A 15238-nucleotide genomic window follows, 5' to 3' on the forward strand; every position below is an offset into this window, starting at 1 on the left:
CTGGCTACAACTGTCCAAAGGTAAGTAGTAGGGCAGCTCCACCTCCCCTATCCCCACCCTAGCTTAATTTTTACCCATGCAACCTGGAGTGAGCGGGATCTTAATTAGGGCTTATTTTGGGGGGGTAGGGCTTATATTGGGCACACATGTAAAAATCAAGCTAAGACTTACTTTCAGGGTAGGTTGTATTTTCGGGGAAACGGTATGAAATTCTAACATTCAGAGCTAGAAACCCCACATTTCTGAAAGATGTCTACATCAAGCCCCAATCTATGCATCCAAGTTACAAAAACAGATTCCACCTTTCAAAGCCGAAATTACAGTATATGTGCATACCGTATATGCTGTAAGTGTGACTGTTGAAGACATTTTACACTTGTTGATAAAACTAATGATGCATCTAATCTGCAACTCCTCTAATTAGTCATTTCTATGTCACCTCAATCCTGATTAAATAATCAAGAGGTCATGAGTGTGACAGCAACAGTCACAGCTCTTTCATAGCCGTATAAAGAAAACAGCAACTCTGTTAAAATATTTGCTTGTGTAAACAGGTGGAGGTGAATGTCTGTAAACAAGCTCCCTACTTTTTATGCTAATGGATTTTTCTCTCAAAAATTCAACACGCAACCTAATTTTAAAGATTATTACACTCATACAATGACAAATTCCTTCTGAACCTTTTTTTGAAAAAATATTGCTTGCAAGAATCTCAATTGCTGACCAAATAGCTGCCTTCTCGCAATTATTCAGGCATAGCCTGTACTTTGCTATAACCTTCTTTCACTAAAATTATAGAATCATGCGGCTGGAAAGGACCTTGGAGGTCTTCTAGCCTAATCTTCTGCCCAAGGCAGGAATTCTTATATCCAGTGGTGGCTAATCTTTTTGGGCTCCTCTGCCAAAACTTTTGTGCACGCTTGCATGCTTGCACTTGTGTGCCAGCACCTAGAAGGCAATGCGCCCCCCCACCTGCTATGCATGCATGTGTAATCCTCACCCACCATCCCCACCACCCCCTTACCTGTATTGCGCCTCACAGCTGATTTTTGGCTGGTTTGAGGCCTTTTTCAGCCTCCCAAAGGCTTGAGGAAGGCTTCCGCAGGCATTGCAGGCCAAAAACTAGCCCCGTTTCATCACTTCCGGTATTTTTGGAAAAACAGGAAGTGATGAAACGGGGCTAGTTTTTGGCCTGCAAAGCCTGCAGAAGCCTTCCTCAAGCCTTTGGGAGGCCGAAAATCAGCTTTGAGGCGCGTGCATGCCCAGTGAGGTAAGTTTGCTTGCAGCTCACACAAATGGCTCTGCGTGCCACTTGTGGCACCTGTGCCATAGGTTTGCCATCACAGTTATATGCCATCCCAACAAATAGTTGTCCAGTCTTTTTCTTGAAAACCTCCAGTGATGGAGAATGGATCAGTGTTTTTCAATCTTGGCAACTGTAAGTTGTCTGGACTTCAACTCCCACAATTCTCCAGCAAGCATGGTGGCTGGGGAATTCTGGGAGTTGAAGTCCAGCTATCTTAAAAGTTGCCAAGGTTGAGAACTATTGCACTGGGCCATGGAATGCATGGGCCATACGAGGGAAGGCTGACAAAATTCCCGAAGGAAGGATGGTGCTGTTTGAGAGTGGTGATCCATTCACCTACAAGTAGTCCTCGATTTTCAACCACAACTGAACCCAAAATTTCCATTGCTTAAGGACGACAGTTGTTAAATGAGTTTTGCCCTATTTTGCACGCTTTCTTGCCACAGTTCTTAAGTGGATCACTGCAGTTGTTAATTTAGTAACGTTGTTAAGTGAATCTAGCTTCCCCATTGACTTTGCTTGTCAGAAGTCACAAAGGGTGATCACATAACCTCAGGATGCTTCAACTGACATAAATAGATGCCAGTATCTGTTTTTGATCATATGATCATGGGGTTACTGCAACAGTCATAAGTGTAAAAAATAGTCACAAGTCACTTTTTCAGTGTCATTGTAACTTCCAATGGTCACTAAACAAATGGTTGTAAGTCGAGGACTGCCTGTACATATCTCAAATCACTGGACATATACAAGTGGCAACTCTAAAATTGGTATAGAAGTGTTTTATGAGTTGACAACAAGGCTGAATATTGTAGAAACCTGTTTTGGGATTTAAAAACTGAAATCTAAATTGGTCAGACCATAATGTTTTTTTCAGAAGTAAGGTCCTTTTCCAGTTCCAAATCTTGCATACCAAGCAGGCATTTTCGTTTTGATAAACCTAACAGTTGTTCGTATTATAAGCAAACCAAAGAAGTAAAAAAAAGCACATTACCATATAAGGGCAAACCTTAGCTCCAGGCCCAAAAATTAACTCGCACTGCTTATTGACATCATACATGTGACCAGGAAGTTGTTGAGGCAAAGTGTAGGTCCTTGATGAAGGCTCATCAAGCAAACACTCCCCGTATCCAGTGCTAGAATGAAAAGCATTACAGTTATCTTCACTACTGTAGTGTGGCAGAAGATTAAGGTTATTTTAAAATCTCCCACTAACAGATAATCAGGAGAATATTAACACTGAACAGATAGCACTTTTCCCGCAGTAAGTAAAGCATTCAGTTCATATAGCTGCTGTCAACTGAACAATCACTATCATGCCATCAAATGCTGCATTTCGTGACATGCACCTGCTCTTAAGAATAGTACTATAGTATATATTAAAATTCAATGCTTGTTTCCGAAGGCGGTTGCAGCGGTGGTCAGAAATGGCCACCTCAAAGAAGAACTCAACCGGAAAAGAATGTGCAGGAGGAAGATAAGAAGTGAAAGGTTTGGCTGACTGGGTTAAATTGTAAAAGCAACAACTAAGGTACCCTGGAATTTAAATTTACAAAAAATAACATTGCTCCCAAAGAAGAGTTGGAAGCAGCAAAGAAAAGTGAAAACGGAAAGGTTTGCCTTTTTTTTTTCTTCTCTCTCCTTCCCTATACTGACAACTAAGAGACTTAAATAAGAAATCGGAAAAATCCGCTTTGACATCAATAGGCAATTAAGCTGAAAAGAAAACAAAATGCCAAACGAATAATAAAGATTTCTGGACATTAAAAATTTTCTTTTTCATCAGCAGGAAGGGAGAGAAAAAGAATAAGGGCAGGATCTGGAAGAGGGAGGAGACTGCCTGGAATTAAAAAGAATCTACAGTAAAACTTCAACAAGACTTCTAAAAGATACATTTTAACTGAAACTTTGCAACTAAATAGTAACCCCATGAAGAGAAAGTGGGGAAAAAAAGAGCAAAAAAGAAACAGCTTGCGTGTATGTGGATTATTTGGTGATCTTTGGATTCTTGGTTATTATATTTGAATGACTAAAATCAATCGGGTGGTTATTTAAAAATTTATACAATGGCACTACTTCTGGATGAATTGAAAATGGAACTTAAAAAGTACAAAGAAGATGCACAAGAAGGGAAGGGTTCTTTTGGCTTAGTTTTTCAATTCTTAGAAATGGAGATTTGGAACTATGAGAAACAACAAGAAAAGACTGCAAAACAAGAAGACTGGGACAAAGAAGAAGCCATCTTTAATGAACAAGCAATTTTATGTGGGGATAAAGGAAAGTGGGGAAAGAGAATTGAGAATTTAAGACTTAAAAAAACAACCAAAGAAAAGAAAAATAATTTGAAAAATAAGTATAATACTGGAAAACAACAGAAGAGGGGAATACAGAAGAGAGAAATAGAGGTAGAGAGACAAGGGGGTAAAAAGGGGAGAGAGGAGAAGAGAGGGAAGAAGGAAAGGAAAAGAAGTTACAAAGGACCGGAGCAAGATGTAGAGAAACAGGACCTATTTAGAGATAATGGGTGACAATCTAACTGAAAAAGGGATTCTGTAAAGGTACATAAGATTGTATTTTTATATTAGTAATAGAAATAACTTTAGAAAATTGGAAACAATGTATGATTAAAATGAGAGATAAAATAGTTAGTGTAATTTAGTGAAATGTTTGTGAATAAAATAAGTGAAATAAAATAAATGAGAAAATTGAATTAGGAAGGAACAGGAACATTTTAATTAGTTAATGTTTTATAAAATATAAGTGAAGGAGTGGGAATTAACTATGGAAAGCTTATAATTGTTCCCATAGAAGTATGATATTTAATTGAAAAGTAATGTTAAAGATGTTAAGACTTTAATGAATATTAATATTAATGATAGAATTGAATTGGAATGGAATGTTGTTTTAATTATATTATACATTTATAATTTTTTCTTTTTTTAAGAATACAGTGTGTATTTTAAGAATGTACCAAGCAGAATCCGAATGGAAGTTATGTATTATATTGAATGTTACAACTTTAGGGAAAAGATATAAAGGCGTCATACTCCAATCAGTAACTACAGGAGAAATTTTGTTTAATGAGAAAGGATAACAGATAATTGAAACAGGACAGACAAAAAATATAAATACAATGATTTGAATTGAGATGAGATAATTAAAATAAAATTGAGAAAATTAAAAGAGGGGAGAAGCTATGCAGAAAATGTAAAATAGTAATAAGATATGGAATAGAATATAAAAATGTGCATGAACCTGAATTTGTGTCTGTATGAAGAAATGTAACCCGAGATTACGCTACTTTCAAAAAAAGATGTTTTATTTGTATTTTCTTTTCTCTTTGTGAAAATTCAAATAAAATTTACAAAAAAAAAAAAATCAATGCTTGTTTCAAAAATGACTTGGAAGAAGGGCTTCAGACCTCCTGGGAGCACAGAACTTTGCTGCTATTAATTAAACAGCTAAGGATTTTTTTTTGAGCATGGAAAAAGATGGGACTGACTTAAGAGTCACATTAACTGTGAAGAAGTAGCATCTCTTTTTTCACTCAACTGAAAAAAAACAACCACCTGAGTTTCTTTAATGAATTGTAGAGATACTGGGCTCCTGGGAGTTATTTGGCAATTCTTCCAAATAATTTTGGAAGCTTACCAAACCCTAGCTAGCACTATTATTCTGGGAGAAAGCTCTGCTTAAGATCTGGGTTCTGGACTACAACATGAATCTCTTTAGTACTCTTTTTGATATAAAACTCAGCTACCAAGTATCCGCAAAAGTATAGCCAAAGAAGAATGAAAGAAACAAGAGGGAGATATTACTATTTGATGGGACCCTTTCCCCAGTTTGTAGAAGATCCTTACAAAAACCGAATTTTTGCCCCTTATGAACCCAATGGAAAATCAGTTTGCTTAGTATCTAGAAAACACCTGGGAAAAACCAGAGAGGAGAGGAGAAGACAACAGAACACACAGTCTAGCATTAGGAAAATAAATCATTGCAACTTTTTTGGGTCCGGGTTTTGTGATCACACTCTTTTTCAGAGAAATGTTTTTTTTCAATGTGGGTTCTGCTTTTTGTCACTTAGTTCTTTCTTTTTATCCAGGTCTTTACCAAGGAAAAATTAAACGCTTGGATAGAAATTCATTCCTGTGCACCTTATGATCCATACACATGTCATCTGTAGAAAGGATTCAGGAGATGAGGTTCATACGTGTATGGGTGTTCATTATATGCTTCCTAAATTTATGTGCTAATTATAACAACCTTTCTATCCTGCCCTACCTCAAATGATTTCAGGTGGTTTACACTAAGGGGATTTTAGCACAGTACATTTCATTAATTTCTGTATAGGTGTACCAAAATTCAGATCTCATAAATCAATCACAATATAGCTACCCAACTTAAACAACTTTGGGTGGCTCACAACAGCAGTAAAAACCAGTAACTATAAAACATAAGCATAAAATGATAAAACAAAAACAAAATAATGTCATCTTAATCATCTATTCTATTCTATTCTATTCTATTCTATTCTATTCTATTCTATTCTATTCTATTCTATTCCATTCCATTCCATTCCATTCCATTCCATTCCAATCCACCCACTCACTCTACTCTATTCTTATACTGCACTGCACTGCACTGCATTCCATTCCATTCTTTCTGTAAAAAGCCACGTCTTTTCTGGAAAAAATGTTACAGCGGTTAGGAACATTCAAAACTTGCACGTGAAACAAGTGAAGAAGCATTTAGAAGAAAATGGCAACCAATTCAAATGTGTAATGTCATGCATATAATAAACTCTGAATGTAGCCTGTATTTTGATATGCCCTCACACGCAGACATACCCATTAGACACTTGCCTACAGCGTATCATTACATCAAAGTTATTTGCATGTCACTGTCCCACAATATCATGCCAAAAGCAGCTCATAAACTATTTTTAAAAAAATCACATGACGCGCACCAAGAAATCATTAAAATCTTACTCCAGAAATTCCGTGATGTATTTACGGCTGCATTTTGACCACATCCAGGGGTTAGTGTTGTAGTTGAGGGTGGGAGCCATAACATGCTGCTGGCTTTTTCCTCCTTCTTCTTTGCACTTATTATTGTCATCATGGGGCATGTTAAATCTAAAGAGAGATAGTAGGTTGACCACTGCGTTATACAATATTTTCTTTTTGTAAAAAAAAATTGATTTGTTCAAATTAAATACTTTTATATATAGCGGATTATATGAATTAGACAGATTAACTCCCCTGTTAATATCAACAAGGTTTAAAAGAGCTGAATCTGCTGGTTTATGATTTAAATAGGATTTATTGTGCAAAACAGAAGTGCAGAAGTTGCAGACAAGCATACACAATTTTATACCCTGTTTCTTTGAAATATGAAGTGCTTTATTCATAGGGTTCTTTTCTGTAAACCAGAATCCTCATTCCAAAGCAAAGATCTGTAGCTTATATGCATAATCAGAGGAGCTATCGTAGAGTTGGCTAAATATATCTGAACTCAAGAATGATTGATTACATGCCATCAAGTTATTTTTGACTCTCAGCAACCACACAGATATTCTGCAAGATTATCTGTCCTTAACCAGAACCCAGGAGCAATCCCAACAAAGAATTTCAATTTCTATACAGGCAAGGAAACAAAATAGCACCAGTAGCCAAAATGATATCAAGAGATATATATAAATTAAGAGGTCAGTCCTCATGGGATTCAGAGATTCATTTACTTATGAATATTTTGCCCTGCATTATAACATACTGTACATATTATGCAACCATTGTAGAAATATTTTTGAATTCTACAATTCACTATGACTGACTGATTAAAACACTCCTAGTTTTCCTAGTTTATTGCAGTTAATAAGCTCTTTCCTGAAAACTATTAAATTCTTGGAACAATTTAAAACAATTCATAAATTATTTTATAGATTCAGCACATTTATATCCTGCTAATCTTGCAACTCACAGGAGTTTATAATAAAACACATAAACCAAAATATAATTAAAGACACAAAAGTACAGATAATAAAATGATGAACTATTATGATAATCCCAAGAGTCCATCCAATCTCTGAATTTACAAAGAGTTCAGTTCCCAAATTTTCAGTTATGCATTAGGATAAAGTACTGTATATATGTATACATTAAAGTTTGGAAAACTTTCGATTCAGCTAGCCGAATAAGCTGTGCTATATTCACAGTTGAATGAACACAGGCTTGATTCAAATGTAAGTCTAGATTTGCTGTTCTATTGTCAGTTACTGCATTCTTTCTTTTCTCTTTTACTCTTTTGATTGGATAAGACTAAATTCCTGTCCCACCTCTTCCCTCAATCCAGTAGGCTTCTAGGAGAAGAACAAAGTGCCTTAAATTTACTGCTTGCAGAAACTAGCGCAAAGCCAGGACCTTCTGCTATTATAGGGCATTTTGGGATTCAATAGAGAGTAACTTTAATAGCCATACTTAAGATTTATTATGCTGACTGAGCATTGCTGGCAGATGTTCCACTATCCAACTAGGTAAAATAATCACTGCTAGTGAATGTTGAATTTTCTCCCTGTTTATATATAGTACAGTAGTTGCTAGTATGTGACATTTTCCTTGGTAGTGCCTTGATTAGGGTATTGGTAAGCATCCTAAAGCAAGCTAAATCTAAAAATAATAGGGAATTCCTGAATGCTTGGCATTCGGACAAATCAGCCATCAAGAGACATATATAGGTAAATCACATTTATGCACCACTCAAAAGAGACAATAAAAAAGTTAAAAAGGAAACAAAAAGACTCAGAATAAAATCCTCCCCAGCAGCCAACACCTAGATAAGCAGGGATTAACACCAGACAAACAATCAAGCAGAAAGCAATACCCTAATCAAGGAACTATCTAGGATAAAATTATACTGTCACAACAGCTGGCAGGGCAAGCTAATATGGTGAGCAAATCTCACCTTCACTAGCACTGATGATAATGTTGCCTAGTTGGATAGTGAAATATCTGCAAGCAAGCAAACAAGCTCAGAGAACAACAAAGACTCTACAGTTGAATATTGAGCTACATATGCAGGTAGTCCTCAGCTTACAACAGCTCATTTAGTGACTGTTCAAAGTTACAACATCAATGAAAAAAATGTGACTTATGACCATTTTTCGAGCTTACAATCTTTGCAACATTCCCATGATCATGTGATGAAAATTCAGATACTTACATGACCGTTGCTGTCATTTGATCACCTTTTGCAAACTTTTGACAAGCAAAATCAATGGGGAAGCCAGATTCACTTAACAACTAACTTATCAATTGCAGTGATTCCCGTAATAAATGTGGCAAGACAGATCGTAACACGGGGCAAAATTTACTTAACAAATGTCTCATTCAGAAATTTTGGGCTCAATTGTGGTCATAAGTTGAAGCCTATCTGTATTCTCTTCTCTTACTATGCTAAATTTGGTTATGGTCTAACTACTACAGAGAGACAGGCAACAGATCTATCGAGCAAGCTGTATTCTCTAATCACTTGAGGTCTTGATACATTTGACAAAAGCCTGAAGACAATGTACATTAAGCCTAGTCTGAGGCATAACATTACAATTTATGTATCACAAAAGTGGCAGGAAATCGTGCCAATAATTTTTGGCAACTGTGCTAGGAAAGGGCCCCAAAAGGAGGTTCAGGGACTACAAATAATGCCTTGCTGAGGCCACATTTGAAATACTGCACCAGTTTTTGGTCGCCACGATATAAAAAAGATCTTGAGACTCTGGAAAGAATGCAGAGAAGAGCAACAAAGATGATTAGGGGACTGGAGGCTAAAATACAGTATATGAAGAACGGTTGCTGGAATTGGGTATGTCTAGTTTAATGAAAAGAAGGACTAGGGGAGACATGATAGCAGTGTTCTGGTATCTCAGGGGCTGCCTCAAAGATCAGGGAGTCAAGCTATTCTCCAAAGCACCTGAGGGCAGGACAAGAAGCAGTGGGTGGAAACTAATCAAGGAGAGAAGCAACTTAGAACTAGGGAGAAATTTCCTGACAGTTAGAACAATTAATCAGTGGAACAACTTGCCTCCAGAAGTTGTAAATGCTCCAAGACTGGAAGTTTTTAAAAATATGTTGGATAACCATTTGTCTGAAGTGTAGGTTTTCCTGCCTAAGCAGGGGGTTGGACTAGAAGACCTCCAAGGTCCCTTCCAACTCTGTTATTCTATTTTATTCTATTCTGTTCTGAATATTCTGCCTGATGGTCTTGGAATTTCCTCAGCATTTGTTATGGTTGTATTCTCATAATGCACTAACTCGGAGTTTACCTTTATATAATTAATCATTTTGTCTATGATATGTACCACATAGATAAAAGGTAAAGGAGTCCCTGCAGATTTTACTCTGTTAGTAATTCCTGACTAATAGGGGACAGTGCTCATCTCCCTTTCATGGCCATTGAGCTAGTTCTGTCCAAAGAGTACTTCTGCGATCATGTGGTCAGCATGACATCACAGAGAGCTATTACCTTCCCACTGAAGTGGTTCCTATTTATCCACTTGCATTCGTATGCTTTTGAATTGATAGGCTGGCAGGAGCTGGGATGAGGAAAGGAGCTCATCCCGTTGCGTGGAGCTTGGGTCTAGAATCTGCCCTGCCAGCTTTCCTGTCAACAACACCCAGAATCTTAACATTTGAGACACCACCCTGCCCCTTGCACCACTTATTGATCTGTTAAATTAACAACATTGGTTAGACCTGAAGGTAATATAGATGCACATGTTCATGTGACCTCCTGAGAAGCAAAATCAACGGGGAGGCCAGATTTGCTTACCAGCCGTATTACTAACCTAAGAACTGCAGGGATTCACTTCACAACTGTGGCAAGAAAGGTCGTAAAATGTGGCAAAACCCACTTAATAACTGTCTCGCTTAGCAACAGAACTGTTGGGCTCCATTGTGGTCATAGGTTGAGGACTACCTGTATAGGCTTTTTAAATACATTACCCAATATTGCATACTACTGTTTTTAAAGTTGATATAAAATGACAGCACATACACATGGCCAAGTTCATGTGCAATTGTAAAAGCAGTACTTAGTCCACTGTCTTCACTAATAGAACAACTTCGGTATGGATCACAGACAGTACCCAATTCAGCCAAACCTGGGAAATTAAAAAAAAACAATAAAAAAGAACTTGTTATAAAGACACACAACATGCTGTCAAAAATGTTATCATCTTAAAGGGTAAAAAAAAAAAAAAAAGATTAAGCTTACCTAAAGTATCACATTTGTCATGAGCTCTACAAATATCCTGCCTGAAAGCAAAGCATACTTTTAATGCCTTTAATCTCCGTGCAAGTCATCATTTGCAATACAATAAATCTATTGTTTCTGCCAATGTTAATTTTCAATATTTTTTCATATCGATTGAGTAACAGCAGGCTCAAAAACAAGAATGAACTCTATTTTTTTAAAAAAAGTGTTAGAATAATACACGTAAAGTACATATGGAGTAATCTTATGTATGTATTCAACAAACAATCTGAAATATAAATTAACGTTGCCATTCAACTGCATGCCTTTAAACACTATTATTTTTGTCCTGGCTTCAGTCAGGTTTTGGGAGGTGATGATCAGCTTGTTATAAGTCACAAGTATATGGTCCTTCCCAGTGGTGGGATTCAAATATTTTTACTACCGGTTCTGTGGGCATGGCTTGGTAGGCGTAGCAGGGGAAGGATGCTGTAAAATCTCCAGTCATAGGTGGTATTTGCCGGTTCTCTGAACTACTCAAAATTTCCGCTACCGGTTCTCCAGAACTGGTCAGAACCTGCTGAATACCACCTCTGGTCCTTCCCCACAATCTCTTTAAAAAAGAAAGGTATATTACTGCTTTAGAGGTAATAGTATCTCTGAATCTTAGGCAATTTTGCCAAAATTCAGGCCATGGAGATAGCTGGAAAAGTTCTCCATAGCATAGGCTGTTTATGATATATTACTAAATCAATCCAGTTACAACCAGATAGTCCCTTATGCTTTTAACTAGATATTTTTGCTGTTATAGATCAAGTCAGTTTTTTGTAACTTAGTACTGTCTAGATGTATGTTAGGACTATACTTTCCATATTTCCCAGCAGGCATACCCCATGACTGAGTATTCTGGGGATCTATTTGGGTGGTACCACTGTGGGGAACCAAGTTTGAGAGCCAATGTGTGTAGTGGTTAAAATATTAGGTTAGAAACTGGGAGTTCTAGTCTTGCGTTGGGCACGAACACAGCTGAGTGATCTTTGGCCAGTCACTTTCTCTCAGCCCTTGCAATGGCAAACCACTTTTGAAAAATCTTGCCAAGAAAACTACATCAACTTGTCTAGACAGTCTCTGAGAACTGGATATGATTGAATGGAAGGGAAAAAGCAATCACATGGTTATTTCAGCACGAGCTGAAAGTTTCCCATGACATACCTTGTCACCAATACAGCAGTATCATGTTTATCTGGATGTTCTTCACTGAGCTGATTCTGAGTTTGCTGCCATTGGCAAAAGTTTTTTAATGTTGTCTGAGCATTGTAAGATATGGCTGGGCCATCCTAAACATAAAAGGTACAAAAATAAGGGTTATATAATTTTCTATCCACCTTAAATGTCCTCCTTCCCTCTGTCACAAGAAAATTGGTGTCAATTTTCAGATCGGGAAATCTTATTAAAAGGCATCTCATTCTGATAATAAAATACCTATGTACCATTTTTCTGCCCCAAATACACCTCAGTAAAATATAAATTCAATAAAGAGTAAAGTATGAAAAGGATAGCCATAAAATCGCAAAGTAATGTGAACAAGATTCACAGTCAGCTTTTGTAATTATCAACCGTACTAGAAACTGTCAGAAAAATAGCTCTGCATGTTTACTCTCCCATAAAGTCTTTCCTACAAAAAGAAAAACTGAGTGCTAAATTACATATTAGATGGGCTCACATAACCCACTTTATTTGATTGCCAAATTAACCTATTTTCTGGCTTCTCGCAATGCGCTGAATCAAACTAATTAAATTGCCTGCATTCATACAAGGTGCTGACCCACAAAAACAGCCCGAGTTAAAATCAACTGAAGTTAGCATATTGTGAAAACAAAGATGTTAGCTTTTTAACTGAGTTCCAGGATGCTGTCCTAGTGAAAGTATTGGACTAGGATTAGAGAGAGCAGACTATTAGCCATAAAAACACATTAGGTGACTTTTTACCACTTGCTCTCCATTAGATGCCTCCAAACTTCCAGAATGGCTGTCGGGGAAAATAGAGAAATGCAACCTATTCTCAACCTTAGCAACTTTAAGCAGTTTGGAATTCAACTCCCATGATGGCTGGGGAATTCTGGGAATCACAGCTTAAAGTTGCCAAGGTTGAAAAATCCTGATCTAGAGGAAAGGGGAGTGCTGTATAAATCTAATAAATAAATTTGATTTGATCTGGCTCACTGTACATCAATGGTGGTGAACTTTTTGGCCTGGCAGTGCGTGTCAAAAATCGGAAAATATCCTTACTAGCATTGATGATGTAACCTAGTTTGGGTAATGAAATGCCTTCAAGAAAACAACCAAGCTCAGAGAGCACCAAGGATCCCTCAAATTGGAAAATGTGTAACTTGATCCTGCTGGCATGTCACCTCTCTCACAACAACAAAAACAATTTGTTATCATCCCCTCCCCCCATCTAGGCCCTGAACAATGGCATTCAAGCTTGAGGAACAGCAGAATTGTCCTTGCAGTCCAGTGGTCCCCAGAATCTGCAACATACAGTTTCTTCATTTTATTTATATATCTCTTTCTCTATCTCTATCTCTATCTCTAATCTCTATCTCTGCCTGCCTGCCTGCCTACCTACCAACCTATCTACCTACACACTCCTATATCTGTTTATAGGTATGTATATGTGTATGTATACAACCAAGACACATAGTGGCTAATGATGTTTGGTTTTAATGCAAGCTAAAATATATAGGCCCCATAACTGAGGTAGATTTAAACAACCTGCCTCTACCAGTCAAGTTTCAGCAGTTTGAAACCCAGTGAATTGTCAGGCATGACATGTTGTAAAGCATCTCCTTGAAGGAATAATTAAGAAGGCATTTTTTGGAAACATAACAAGCAGATACACAAAAGAAAGGGAGTATTCTCAAAAGCAATTACCTGTTCATTATGTATGATGGCTAATTTCACAATAACAATATTAATTAAATTCCCAATGCTTGGGTCTTTGTATATAGATGCTACCTGCGTAAAAGATAAAAAATTTAAAATGTTAATTAGCATACGAGCAAGGAAAGAATTGCCAGCTTTTTTCCCTTCTTTTGAAAAAAGATGCCGCTTTTATTGGTATTAACAAATATACAAGGAAGCAAAAAGTGAAAGCTACACAGAAGGAAATGTGGCACCATAAAGCAGCAGGCAACCAAGACTGGAGCTGGATATAACTTTTTTCTTTTCAGTAAGCAAGCACAGATAGAAAACAGCCCTGGGCTACCAGACTGGCTGACAATTTTCCCTATCCAGACTGGTATTACCTTCTTTAACTCACATTATTCATATATCCTCTCTTTGACAGTCATAAAGGTGCTGGAAGTTCAGCTTGTACAGTCATAAAGTATAAAGCACCTTCTTGGTGGTCAGGAAGCAAAAGCCACAATAACGCTACTTTAAAGCCAAAAGGAAATCTAAAGTTGAAATGAGGAATCTAGCGAAAAGAGTGGCTTAAGAAGCATAGAGCAGGTTTAAAAGACAACACAGGAAAAAATGTTCTCTGTTTATATAATACACCAAAATACTCTAAAACATTACACGTAGAAAAAAGATAAAAAAAGGTTTTGGGTTTTTTTTGTTTGTTTGTTTATGGGGTTTTTGCTTTGTTTTGCTTTGTTTTTTTTCCAGAAATCACTGTTCTTTGGGAAAAATTGCTTAGGCGATTTAGTAAATTATAAGTCTGGGAACAAACAGAGACCACACAAAAATAGGTTGTTTTCACAAACCAAGACTTACCTCAAGACCTATGCAAAACTATATACATGTGTAAACAAAAGTCCTGAATGTAAAGATATGTAGCTTCCAAGATCTTACAGAATAGTTTGGACATAAAAATAATGAACTATTTCAGCAAGTAATTTCATTGTTTGGAGTGGGAATTTCTGGACTTAAGCTGAATGCTGCTTTCAGGACTCCCCCAGCAAAACTGCCCACAGAATACAATGGAAAAATCCAGGAGTTTAGCATATTTACAATTGCACAGTCATTTTCTTGATGTCAGTTCTATGTATGGAAAGCACCCTCTACAAAGAGACTTGGCTGTATCATGGGAGGGCTCCCTTTGACCTATCAGATCCAAACCAGGAGTCTTGTTGACATCTCCATGGAGTGAAGAACCATTCCACTGTGGGTAGTCATGTTCTACATCGAAGAACCATTCCACCACAGGTAGTCATGTTCTATACCAAAGAAACATTCCACTGCGGGTAGTCATATTCTACACTGAAGAACCACAGGTAGTCATGTTCTACACCAAAGAACCATTCCATTGTGGATAGTTGTGTTCTAGACCAAAGAACCATTCCACAGTGGGTAATCATGTTCTACATTTAGAAACCAATAGAAGGAAAAACACTAACATAGGTGACCCACTCAGTTTGGTTAGTGGGCAAGTATAACATTTAAAAGCACAAGTGGAGGTGTGTAACAATATAGAGAGAGCCAGTTTGATCTACTGATTAAGGCACTAGGCTAGAAACTGGGAGACCGTGAGTTCTAGTTCCACCTTAGCCATGAAACCTGGTGGGATGAGCTTAGGCAAACTCTGTCACAGGACTGTTATTGTGGGGAAAATAGAAGGATGAAGGACTATTAGGAATATTTGCTACCTTGAGTAACTTATAAAAGAACTACTGGCAAGAT

General features: G+C 37.2%; 1 protein-coding gene across 5 annotated transcripts in view; it reads right to left on the reverse strand.

Annotated features, from left to right (window-relative positions):
• ADAMTS9 (ADAM metallopeptidase with thrombospondin type 1 motif 9) overlaps positions 1 to 15238 on the reverse strand; it is a 153105-nt gene that overhangs the window by 113089 nt on the left and 24778 nt on the right. For all 5 annotated transcript variants that reach the window (XM_026721947.2, XM_087923609.1, XM_087923611.1 and 2 more), the window contains 6 exons: positions 13487 to 13570; positions 11765 to 11889; positions 10574 to 10614; positions 10355 to 10460; positions 6295 to 6441; positions 2301 to 2442 (listed from right to left, as the gene is read on the reverse strand). In XM_026721947.2, coding sequence (XP_026577732.2) covers positions 2301 to 2442; positions 6295 to 6441; positions 10355 to 10460; positions 10574 to 10614; positions 11765 to 11889; positions 13487 to 13570 — 645 coding nt within the window. The remainder of the gene's footprint in view (positions 1 to 2300; positions 2443 to 6294; positions 6442 to 10354; positions 10461 to 10573; positions 10615 to 11764; positions 11890 to 13486; positions 13571 to 15238) is intronic.

The sequence above is a fragment of the Pseudonaja textilis genome, chromosome 2, assembly GCF_049901715.1.
Source record: "Pseudonaja textilis isolate UNSWEBS1 chromosome 2, rPseTex1.2, whole genome shotgun sequence".
Lineage (NCBI taxonomy): Eukaryota > Metazoa > Chordata > Lepidosauria > Squamata > Elapidae > Pseudonaja > Pseudonaja textilis.